We start from the raw sequence: 13,569 nt of genomic DNA on the forward strand, positions 1-13,569 counted from the left end.
TCAAAGCATTCTCACATTCTGTAGTGCAATGAGGGTTATTTTCATAAATACAACAATAAACATCTTCTTGGAATCTGGCTTGTTTTTTGTGGTTTTTTTTTTTTTTTGTTCTTTTATACGAACTTTACTATTATTGGGACTATTACTATGTAATATCTTTATCAGTGACATAGATAATAGGATTAAGTGCACCTTTGGAAAGTTTGCTGACAACACCAAGCTGAGCGCTGTGGTCCACACACTGGAGGGAAGGGATGTCATCCAGAAAGACCTTAACAGCCTTGAGAAGTGTGCACATTTGAACTTCATGAAGATAAGAAAGTCAAGTGCAAAGCCCTACAACTGGGTTGGGGTAATCCACAATGTAAGTATAGAGTGAGTGAGGAATTGGTTGAGAGCAGCCCTGCAATGTGTGCTTGGAACCCAGAAAGCAAATTGTATCCTCTTCTACAAACATGGACAGCAGGTCAGAAGAGGTGAGTACTCTGGAGTACTGCATCTAGTTTTGGGGTCCCCAGCACAAGAAATGTGTGGACATGTTAGAGCAGGTCCACAGTATGGCAATGAAAATGATCAGAGAGATGGAATACTTCTCTATAAAGCTGAGAGAGCTGGGGGTTTTCAGCTGGAAGGAGAGAGAGCTGCAAGGAGACTTCACTGAGGACTTTCAATATATAAAGGGGGCTTATAAAGGAGACAGGATGAAGTCTTTTTACCAGGGATTGTACTGACATGACAAGGGGCAACAGTTTTACATTGAAAGAGATTTAGACCGGGTATAAGAATTTTTTTTTATGTTAGCAATACTGCCCAGAGAATTTGTGGATGCCACATCAGTAGTATTCAAAGTGAGGCTGGACACAGCTCTGAGCAATGCTTATAGTCTAGGAAGTCCCAGAGCATGCTGTACTTTAAAAGTCTCTTCCAACCCAACGGATAGTCTTCCTTTAATCCTTCACTTCTTTCTTCTAACTGTCAAGTTTTAACACGTTACAGGGGAATTACAGGGGAAGGAACCTTGTGTAAGTGGTGTTTCTGGCACAAGCTAGGTAAGGTGATCAGGAGAATGTCAGCCTACAGATGAGAAACGCCTTTTCATTCCAAACAAATTCTCTCTCCTTCCACACGACATTGCTACTATTCACATTACGTTACTACTAATTGGGACAGAAATACCTCTTTTTAAGAACTCTTAATATAGAGTTAATGAAAGATACTGCTGACAATTTCGATTGGTTCAATGTCACTCAAGCAAAAACAAATTCTATTGAAGAAGCAACAAAAGATTCACGCAGAATATTCATCTTAGCACTGAAGAAATAAAATTTGCACCAATAATTTTCTGTTACTACACAAATACAGCAATGAATATGAAATATGTCTTTTAAAGATGAAAGAATACAGTATTACAGTGCTGGGAAATTCTATTTATGTTATATCACAAATATGTAAGTCATTTCTAGATACAAATGAATTCCTGCTAAAACTATTATTCTATGTTAAGAAAAAAATCAACATTTATAAACTATGAAGATACTAATGCAACAAAACCTGGTTAAACAATAACACCTCCTATTACAGATCAAGTAAAAACTGTCTGCAATGCAGCTTACATACATAAAGGAGAGAAAAGATATTCTTAAAGAATTTGCATGACCCAGTGTATCAGCATGAAAATCTACAATGCCTCCATTTTCTCTTTACTTTCTAATGGCTGTGGTGTGCATATAATCAATGCTTACAGCTCACAATTTTTATAAATTATTATGATGAAATAAGCAAAACAAAAAACAGTACTTTTAGGTTACACAGCTGGACAAATGTAGGTCTAAGATGAACCGCTTTCAGATTTAAAAGTGAGTACTACACGTAGAAAGCAATAAAAGCCAAATGAACATTTACTGCTAAGTCAATGCCTTCTAAAGGACTAAAATGGATGTACAGCAACACGTTACTTCTGTAGTTTGTTTAAAATCACAAAAGAATTCAGAATCATTGGCACAGTAAGAATACTCACCTACAAATAATATCTTCTCCAGTAAAAAGGAAACTGGGATACAGTGTTAGAACTTATTTACATTTAAATTAGTGGTAAGATTCACACTGGTGATGGTAGTTAAGACAAGAGCAGAAATAATAGCTCAGGATTCGATATATGCGGTTAGACTTCAAAGCAACACATCACTCTCAAACAGTGAATGCCTGCCTGGATGAGACAAATATCTGGTTTTCAGTGCCTCCAATAATAGTTGTTCACTTGTCTTTCTGGATTCATTTAAAATCGCTTTGAGAAAAATCACCAAAGTTTAATGAAAATTAAGCAACTGAAGAAGTATAGAGGTTTTCATTAATTTGATGTTGCATTCTAGAGAACTGAAGTAGCAATGATGTAACAAAGTATTTTAGTGAACTATATAAAAATGCAGTTAAAAACAGTGGACTAGAAATCTGACCCTTGCCTAAAGCAAATTTAATTCACACGTGTGAAATGTTTCCACTGTGTATACCCCAAAACTAGTAAGAAAACCTTCCATTTTTGGTGTATATGCTTCAAAGACAGTTAACAACTGAGAGTAGCTTGTCCACTATGAACAGCACTCTTAGTACTTCTTTTTATAGGGAATTAATTTATTTTTTATTTTCTGAAACAGTGTGAAGTCTGATGCTGTGATTTGATGCTTTGTGAAATATTTTACAACATACTAAATTATTTCTGAGTAAATCCCAAACACTACAACGTATTAGCAGAAAAGCATTACAGTGCATTTTAACCTGTCAGCCATTTCTCAAAAAGGTTGTTTTTCTCACATTTGAAGTTTGAAAGTTAAATTTTCATCCTGACTGCAGGGCATGAACTTCTACACCTTTCTGAAGGCAATTTTGCTTATTGTCTTTTATAAATGGCTTCTTCCAGCTATTCCATACCTGAGCACTGATATTATGAGGCCTAACTGGTCCAATACACGGTGTTCTGGTTAAAGATTTTATTCTGTTGATAACCTAGAGTTAATCTTGAAGAAAAAACGCCAATTAAAAAATTATATTTTTAGCTTTCAAGGACAGCTAGTGAAAAGGAGAGGTTAAGGAGTTAACACAAATGTTATTTTTGGCCTTAAATCTCTGAAATTGTCAACACTGGAATGCAGAGAGAACAAAAGCTCTTTTTGGCACCTACACCTTTACTAAATGAAGCATGGCTGAGGTCATATATTGAGAAGATGGTGGTATGTAAATAAAATAAGATGATTTGGGGGTGTGCAGTCTTGTTATTTGTTTTTCAAGCACTGGTGCACACAGAATGTAACAGATTCTACAATGCCTTTAATCCTACTGTTACTTATCCTCATCTCATAGCAATTAACAATTCGGTATTCAGCGTAAAATAGGATGCAGCTGAGAAAGCATCTATGTTCTATGATTAAATTCTTTGAAATATGCTAACTGAAAATATTTTCAGCATGCAGCACTGCCTTTTTACTTACTTCCAGCACATTTATAGACTTGAAGAGCGTGGCATTTATAGCAGCTTCCTATGTTAGATATGTTGTACTCTCTAGATGGCCAGAAACAGAGAAGCCCATTCTTTCACATATATGTCTGCCTCTGTCACTTCAGTGAAAATAACAAGTGATCTCTTACTACAGGATTTATTTGAAATTCCCTCAAAATTTTTTTTTGAGCAAATTCTTCTATTTCAGTAGCTAATGAGAATGGACATTGAATATATCACCCACAGTGTTGCAGCTTTTTGTGTTTAAACTGAAGGACCTTCAACTAAGACTGAGCTCCTGGATGTGAGTATGTGTCTCACCTCTGGACCTTGACTGTCTATTGGGACTGAATCCCAACCCTGTTTCCACGAAGAAGAAACCAGGAAGAATCTATAGCACACATCAGTCAACTTCATAATATAGACTATCTGGGAGGCCAGGATCATGACCATGTTGTGGTGCATTTGTCAGTGTCAGTGTAGCCTAACAGAGATAAAGAAGATAGGCAATCCGTCTAGGTCTCTGGTTTCCAAGCTTTTTGGATTTAAGGATAATTAAACCTTCCCCAGTATCTGTGGAGCAAATTCCAGTATAGCAATTTCAAGCCAACTGACAATGGACTGCTTTCCTGAGGTATCTCTAAAGGCAGTTTGTTCAGAGTTATCACCCTTATGCTTATCTGCTGTCCTTGGCATTCAAAACATGTTTAGTATTTAGGAATTTGGTCCAGGCAAGAAAAAAAGCCCAGTAAAAAGTATCACCTTCTGTAGGCTTTTGAGACTATTTTTGTATTCTTTTTCTTTTTATATTTATTTATCCAGTAGGCCTCCATATCATCTTCAAAAGAAGTAAAGGAGAAACAGAAGGAAATGTCTAACTAAATAAAGAATTCCTAGTGATGAAATGAGTGAGGTCACATTTAATTCTGTGTAAACACTCCATCCCTCAACTTCTGAATGAACACAAAACAATTTTCTTTCAAGGACTGATATATTCCTTCTCTCTTCGTCTTCTATGATGAGAAAGGAAAGGCCTCAAACTGCATCAGAGCAGAAGACTGTAAGTAGCATCTTAAGCAAAAAATGGGGCCCAGATACTGCCAAGAGGCAGTTTCCTCAGTATTATAAAAAGCAGAGAGTGTCTGTCAAAGCAGACTTCCTGTTTTCTGGTCCTGTTTAAATGCTGGGGAAAAAACTCAGAAGAGCTTGCAGAAATGAAGCCCAACAGATTCCAACTCAGTGAAATCCCTATCTGCACATCTGCACAAGCCACTGTGACCTGAATGCCCCAAATCCTGGCACATATTTCAGTAGGATTAGGGTGAAAGTGGGACATGTGGCAATCGATCTGCCAGGAAAAAATTGAGCCATGTAAATGCTTCCTCACATCTCCTGATTAACACCTCTGTCACTAGTGATGGTGCCTCATCCTTTCACTCTTTCGTTCTGGTTTACCTTTCTTTCTCAACTCCCTAACACACCCCACTATTCCATTTCTCACACCCACGTTTCTGTGTGTGACCCTTCCCTCTAACAACACCTCTTCACATTTTCCCCACTCTTACTGCCATAGAGTGTCTTTTTTTCTTTTTATGTTTGTATGATACTCAAGATTGCTTTCTCTAAAATATAACCACAACAAAATAAAGGAAGATGAGCATGATGCCATTTTTCTGCCCTTTCTTATTGCTTGTTTTGTCACCAACTTGTACTTCTAACTCAAGATCAAGTCTTCCGCCATTTTGTGTTTGGATTCAAGCTAACAATCCCTGCACACAAGGCAGGTTCACTGTAGCTGAACGTATTACTGGGTTGAGCCAGCTTTCAGAAAAGCTTGAACGCCCTCACTTGCCTCATACACTGAGCAGAGAGAGAGACTAGATAAGTTTGAGTTTCCTTCCAACTAAGAGTTTTGTGTGATTTTATGAATAGACTCACATACACATTGAAAAGCAAATCTTTTTTTTTCTGAATACTGATTTCATTTTGCTTCCCAAAGGAGCATGGCATTTCATACCAAAAATACCTTGGGTAAGTTCATAGGTATACTGGCTTCTTAGATACATGAAAAGGGGGAAAGTAAAAAAAAATAAAAATAAAAAAATCAGAACCTGTGAGTAGGCATCAATGATAAATGAAAAAAGGTTTTGGATAGGACATGTGTTCTAGGAAGTCTTCATTTAAGTTATCGCTGAAACTGGAGTGCTCATCTTCCTTTGTCTCTGGCTTTGTCAAATTTCTAAGCAATTCACAGATGCACATACAGCTAACACTTAATGGAATTCAGTTTAAAGAAAATCATTGGATTCTTTTTCACCACTTAGAACAAAATTTGTATTCAAGTTACAATAGTGGCTGAAATGTCAGCAGTGATAGTCAACTCACTTCAGTATTTCTCACGTCTCCTGGCCTTTGGCCTTGTAAGAAAATTATATTCAAATTTCAATGTTCTGGTAAAACGTAGCATGTGGAAAAGCCCTGATTTTGCTTGCCCTGACAATCTGTCAGGACAGGATTAGTGCTAATTCCTATACTCATATAGGCTCTTTCTGCTTTCTCTTTTACATAACTAAGCGTAAGTAATCTTGCTCCCTTGGCAGCATAAATCTTCAGGAAGAGTTCATTCCTACCAGTACTAATTACAAACAATTCTCATTACAAACAATTCTAATTACAAACAAAACAGGTTTCTTTCAACGTTTACATAGAGGAGTACAAAAAACAGTCCGCTTGAGAAAACACAGACTAAGATAAATATAAATTAAAGAGAAAACAAAACTGTATCAGGTGAAACAATTTCAAGCAGACACAATGCTAATTTTATTTTATTTTTTTAAATGGAAGGCAGTGATATATTCAAAAACTAACATAGGAATTGGCAGGCCCATTACTCAGGGAGATGTTTCTCAGCTGATTGTCTGAATTTCACTTCCTACCCACTGTTAGGCTAATATCCTTACATCTGTGCTGGAAAGCCAGAAATCGCTGCTAGTGAAACTTCACTTATGCTATACTCTATGGGATCACATTAACCACACATGACTGTCTCTTCCATTGTGGTTTTAATTTGTGCTGGCAATGTGAGCAAATAACAGATGTATGCAATTTTTTTTACCATCGCCACATGAAATTTTATAATAAATGCTTTACAAAATCCCAAGGCTGCGTCATTTTTCAGAGTTTACAGCACAGGCAGAATTTAATTATACATACTTAATAATATTTAATTACATAATTAGTATTACAGAATACCGTGAGTGGCCTAAAGGGATGTTTCAGAGCAGGTTTTTGATTGGCTTGACTACTGCACACAGCCCAGTGTTCACAGTGCTCACACTCTCATTCCCTGTTCAAAGAATGTCCTTTTTTTAATTTTAAACTAGGAGAAAAAAAAAATCAATTTTTGGCAGCTGCTAGAGCTTGTAAAGGAAGTGATAAGAATGAATTTCTCAATAAATTTACAGTGGTGCATCAAGCTTAATAAAAAAGCTCGAAAAAAACCAACAATGTTAACATAAATCAGAAATGTAGTTCTGGGTTCTTTTGTATTTAGAAGATTGCTATAGAAAAAAAAAAAAAACAACAAATCTTTGAACACTAATTCTGGTGTTTATCCAGTTAGGGTACAGGATACTTGTGCTTCACAAATTTAGTGTGACTAAACATAAAGAGCAAAAAATAAATACACCTAGCAACGTTCAGTCTTGCTCTTCTTGACAAATTCAGGTCCATGGCTGCCTAACACACCATGCTACAACGGCTCTCCTTGCAGGATCACCAAATTTTGTTTTGTTTAACAACAACATTCCAAAGTCACCTGGGAGTCACTGAAATACAAATATGCTTAGCCACAGATTTTTTCATCAGCTGCATCAGTGGCTAAGCAGCAGCAGAGCAAAGCAACCAAACGTTTCCACGCTCACACATGAACCAAAAAGCTTATTAATTTCTATCCACTTTTCAAAGAACTCACTTTTACATGACAGTCTTTACCAGAAGTTTCACAGTTTAAGTGCAACTGCTTTTTTCTATAAGCTCTAATGAGGACTTTTTAAGTTTTTTTGTTTTTTTTTCCCCCAATCACACCACATTTTCTTGCAAATTCAGTTGAAAACATTAAGGAGCAGGGAACAATTTTTTCTTTGTCTTAAGTACTGCCACAGGCATCTTGACAAATATTAACAAGCAACAAAAGAACAATAACTCACACTAAAATAACTGCATTTGAAAATTACGGTGGTGCACTCAAGTAGGCACAATTTCAGAAGAAGAGATCCTTGAATAAAATAAGACTTTTTATTAAAAAATACACGATGTACAAACATTGTAACACTCTATGAACAAAATCTGATTTCCTTCTAGACATGAGTCGTTAAAAATGATCATCACTCACCTCTCCTATCACTTCTGCCTGTGTTTGTGGATTTGTCAGAAGGGCAAGGGCAACGTCCTTCACATTTCACTGAGATCTGTTTTCCTGAGACACAAGCTTGGTATTCTAATTTGCACTGCAAGAGGAGAGAACGACTGGCATTAATACAAACATCTTTTACAGTAACAAGTACAGCTCCTTAAATATTTTGAAGGGATCTTTCATAAGGTACTTGAATTTTTGTAGACACAGGTGCAAGGAAAAATTTCTGCAGTTATTCTAAAGAGTCTGATTAGATAAATGTATAAAGGTTTTGCTCTTTAGGCTGCCTACAGTTTCAAACTCAATTCAGGCATTAACACACTTCTGGTTTTAGACTGATTTGAGTACATATATCAAACAGAATTAGACTGCACTGGTTTTATTTATATTATATGAGCAAATAAACAAGGCATTATATTCACTATCAATAGGAAGGGATTAAGAGGGATCTATTATGGGATTTATGACTTATTTTCTACTTTTAAGATAGCATTATTCTAGTAAAAACTAACAAGTAAAATAGAAAGCTGATTCAATCCTAGTGGAAGTTTTTCTAATACAGAAACAGATTCATCTGTATGGTTCTGATCTGTGGATTTACAGTTCTGATTCACAAACCTTGCAAAAATTAACTAAATCTAACCAGGAAATGGAATTGTCTGAGATATAAAGAACTAACATAGTAAAGATCACAAACACAGAAAATAATATTATATTTTGTCAGTGTTTTCAAAAAACTGCACTTCTGTTTCAGAACGACTTCTTGACATACTGATCTGTCTGTAAGATTACCAGCATACTATCAAGAAAAATGAAAACAAACAAACAAAACAAATGTAGTATTTGAAAATGCTCATAGATAAGGAAAGGAAAAGAGCAAAGTGCTTATGTAGAACACTCCATCCTTGAACAAAGGATTGAACATGCCTCATTAGTCAGATAGAAGACAAACAACAAAAAATTGGAGGAGTCAGAAAAGCATTTCAAGTGACAAATAAAAATATGAGGTTGTTTTTTACGCACCACACAATTTCAGAAAAAAAAATATTAAGTATTTGTGACCTATATTCCCTCTTCTGTTTAGGTATGTAACATCAGTTTAATGCAATTATAATGTCATATAAATAAGAGGATTTCTGGCAAATCCTGAACTCAAAGTTTCCGCAAGTATGTGGACAGAATGACTTGAACACAGTTCACTCCTGTGATTTTATCAACTTTTAACACTGCTACACTTCTAGTCTCGTCACACTGCCATGCAGTTCTCCACCTGAACTTCACTATGCTGAAATATCTTTTTGCACCATTTCCACTATCAAAAAGAGGACATATTAAAGGATTGAGAGTATCTCAAATGTTGTGCATCTACACAAAACCGTAATCACAGCTCAGTTCTGAATGTGCTACCTTTACTCAAAAAAAGGGTGCATGGCTAAAATAATCCTTAATTTGACAAAACAGAACACTAAAACAGATCTCTTCCAGTTAAAAGTATTTCCTTACAGGAGCTGAATCCAACAAAATTGGCTACTTTACCGTGTACCTGGATTACTATACTGTCTGTACTGGAAGGTACCACGATGCTCCTTCCAGTACAGCACATGATGTAAAACTCCTATTTTAATACATGAAATAATCTGCAGTGTCGGTAGAATAGATCATAGCCTGAATTTAATATATATTTCTGTTCCCTGTTTTAAAATCTGAGAATTTTACAGTCCAGACTTAGTAGATTAGGGAGTCAAATCTATAAACACTTTGCTGTTAGGATGCTTACCAAAAATGCATCAGGCACTGAGTCAGTTAGCAACTGAATTCAATGAGACCATTTAAAATTGGGCATACAAATTCTATTTCTATTTATTTATTTAAAATACTGGCAATCAAACACAAGGAGTACAAATCAAAGAAATACATTTTGATGCTTTTTTGTTCAAGACTCCAGTATTTCCACTTTGTTTCACTCAAGTGTTGCTGAAGAAACTAATCAACACTTCAAAGTTGCCCCAGCCAATACGGTAGGTATGGAGTATGAGTTTAGTCCTCTGAATTAATTTTCTTTAAAGGTGCCTGCTTCATTTTATTTGAAAGTAACACTGCCCTCTTAAACGTAAAGAATAACAGTGTCTTGCACTTGTCATGGATGCTGATACTTGAGTAAGTGAGTGCAAGCTCAGTACACAACAGTTCCAACTCAGTGCTCCCATTCACAGCTATACCAGAATTTCACATGCACTGAACTCACTCTATGGCCAGGCAGGCAGAGTTACACTCTGCATCTCCAGTAACGAGGCAAAATCAAAGTGCTTGCATAAGTCAGAAATAAATCAATAGGCTTTTCCGACAATTTAACAGCAGCAGCTAATGACACCAGGAGTATAATTCTAGTTCCAAATTCTTGTCTCTGTTCTCTAAATCAACAATGTGCTGGGATACTACAAAGACAGCCCAGTAAAGCAAAGGCAGGCTAGATATCTCGCAGTGTTCAGCTCAATAAACTGGCAGCAAAGCAGGTAACATATGGCATACAGAATATGAGGACACAGTGAAAAATAGATGTACACTACCAGCAGAGGAAGTATTGAGAACATGACAAAATCGTTTGTTTTGAGATTTTGAGGAAAAATATCTGAATACATGAAACAGCAGAGAAACACAGGAATGTAACTACGAAGTATAATATTACAAATAGAACCAAAATGATTTTAATTTATTCATCTTTAATGTTGACTTTTTACATGGGGAAAATATGTCACTGCGCATTTTTCAAGGAATTCATCTTTTGTAGAATTACTTAATCTGATTTTATGAACAGTTGACTATTTGTGCTATTTTCACCACAATCCTTCATATGCGTGAAAAGAATCCATTTTACCACAGGAGTGGTAAATTTTAACATACCTAGCTTTTTATCTTTTGATCTTGATTCTCTGCGCTGGAGTTTCAGTATGTCTCACTTGTATGTCTGATTTTAGGGCTGTTTCAACTGTTTGAGTTTTTGCAGATCTTGTTTCAAGACAGAATAATAGCTATTTCTTACTTGTAAGCACTGTGCAGCAGCATTCAGCTTTGAAAACAGATGGAGTGTAAAACACACGGCAGTGTATTTCAGAATGAAAAGTTCCTCATTTCTGTACTCTTAAGTTTCCCATTTGAAGGTGCAATTTGTTTACTTATATCCTGTCTGTTTGAAAACCTGCTCAGTAGTAAATGGACCCAACGTTCTTAAATTTACCTTAAGTAGTTTGGTGAACTAGAGACAAGCAATTAAAGTCCGTGGGAAGAGCATCAAAGAATGTATGCCATCTCTAGACGTGACTCATGCAGCTTTACTGTTATTACAGTAAAGATGAGAACAGTTATATTTCTGGAATAATTACTATGTACGTTATTTTGATATACATAAACTCTGTTCTTATAACTACTCTTACAGAGTTGAAAAGATTAAATGACAGTAATATATTTCATTAAGCTGTGCTACCTTCCAATCCAAAGAGCTACCTGTCAACAGTTGCCAAACCAATCTCTGTATATTCTGTATAAAAAGACTACTTTTGCCTCAAGATGGAAAAAATATTTTCTTTTCCACGGCAAAATTATAAAATCATGGATATACAGGGAAATTAAAAAATAATAAAATAAAAAGCACATATTTTTGTGTACATTCAGTTGTTATGAATACAAGAACAGTATACATTTTTTACAGTGAGCTCACTGAAGAACCCCACCTTCCCTTGCATTTGTATGTAAATGAAGTTCCAGGTAGATATCATACTTCCATATATACTTACTTACCTTTAGAATATCCCCAAATCAAGTTCCTGTGACCAAGTGATGTAATTTTCAAGCGTGAATGACAGCATGCATGCACATGTATGTGAAGACTGTGATAAAACCTTGACTTGGGAAAACTTTTTGACTGAAAGACTGCAGGAAATCTCCACAGGAAGGAGTATTACGTCACCATGAATATCAAATATGAACAGGTAAAACCTCTCTGCAGAGTGAAAAAGAATATTCTGAGGATATTTGTATAGACTAGAACACTTGAATTTGAAATGAGCAAACCTGAAGCTGCTGAGAAACTGTGGAGGGAAGAAAATGCATGATTAGTGCAGAAATGAATGGAAAAAAATAAAAGAAATGAATACGGAAAAGATTATGTCAGAAACTGTAGTATGATTTCTGGGAAATACACTGAAATCAAATACTCAAATAACTTGTGAGCACTCAGAAGATGAAAGGACATGAAGAATGCTACAGAGTTTTATCAGACAAACAGTAATAGATCTGGTTTCGTTCTATGGAAGCATTTCTAGGAAACAAAGATAGAATTCAAGCACTTTGATTTTGCCAGTGCTTGTCGTGCTCTCTTGCACTGCAACCTCATAAGCCACACCAGAAAGCACACTTACTATTTGTATAATCATGCTGTACGATGATGACAAAACTAGTTGAAAGTGATTTTCAGATAACAGCAATCAATGACTTGCAGTCTTGAAAGGCTGCTCTGGAAGCAGATTTTCACAAGAGTGTATCATGACCCTAGAACTATTCTGTCCCTTCTTTAATGGCTTAGGAGATATCCTATGAAACATGCAATAGATTTTAATAGCTTCAGAATACATTAACGTAATAAAAATATTCATAATATTGAAAAAGGCTGAAAATACAATGTAATTCAATAAGAAAACTGTTGTTCCTCTTTCAAGCAGACATAGTAATCAACTTGAACATTCAAACTAAAGAGCAACTGGCTAGAATTACATTCCAAAGGGAAAAAAAAGGAATCAAGTGATCACTATCAACAATTGCATGGGCTTTAAGAAAAATGTCATACTATAATGTATGAACAAGACTGTAGCCTACAAATGTGAAACAATTCTGTACAGCTCTGGTAAAGGTTAAAAGAATGCACCTTATTACAGCTTCGTGACAAGATTTCAAACAGGTCATGAGCCCACATGAAAAAGTCAGAAAAAAACCCCATAAACTAACAGGTATAACCAAAGGCCTAGAAAAAAACATAACTGGGAAACCAGCTCAAGCAGTGAAGGTGTTCAGTCTTGAGAAAAGAGGACCCATGTAATAGCTGTCAAATAAAAAGTATCTGAAAGGTATTTGAAAAGAGCACCATGATAAAAATGTTACAAGAAATAATTGCCTCAAATCGATGCAGTAGAGTTTTAGATTAGATACCAGGAAGACTTTCTGATAATAAAGTAGTGAGATATTAAAACACTCTGCTGGAAATGCTTATTGAATCTTAAACATTGGAATCTTTATAACCAGGATTAGATAAGTCTGACACCTGTGTAGCTTATCTTGCTTTGGAAAAAATGGATCAACCAGACAACACAAAGCTTACTGTATGAGAAAGCACAGGATAGGTTTGCTCTAAGCACCAACAGACATACTTGCATGATGTGCAAAGAAAGGAAGAAGAAGCAGGGAGACTGCATTAAATTAGATTAAATTAATATTTATTCTGGTCCAAGGATGTTTTATAATTTAATTCAGCAAAATTGATTTGTTCAGTACTGAGTCTGTATTTTTTGCTTTTCTGGACTCTTGGAAACTCAATATATTATTTGAGAACACACTAAATATTTTTAGATCCAAGTATAAAAGATAATAGTTGAATATAGAAATTCTTTTTGATGTG

General features: G+C 35.6%; 1 protein-coding gene across 3 annotated transcripts in view; it reads right to left on the reverse strand.

Moving 5' to 3' along the window:
• Positions 1-13,569, reverse strand: part of SPOCK3 (SPARC (osteonectin), cwcv and kazal like domains proteoglycan 3) — a 153,133-nt gene that overhangs the window by 35,113 nt on the left and 104,451 nt on the right. For all 3 annotated transcript variants that reach the window (XM_090138488.1, XM_031613840.2, XM_090138489.1), the window contains one exon: positions 7,884-7,998. In XM_090138488.1, the coding sequence (XP_089994614.1) occupies positions 7,884-7,998 (115 nt within the window). The remainder of the gene's footprint in view (positions 1-7,883; positions 7,999-13,569) is intronic.

Source organism: Phasianus colchicus, chromosome 4, assembly GCF_987193195.1.
Source record: "Phasianus colchicus chromosome 4, bPhaCol1.hap1.1, whole genome shotgun sequence".
Lineage (NCBI taxonomy): Eukaryota > Metazoa > Chordata > Aves > Galliformes > Phasianidae > Phasianus > Phasianus colchicus.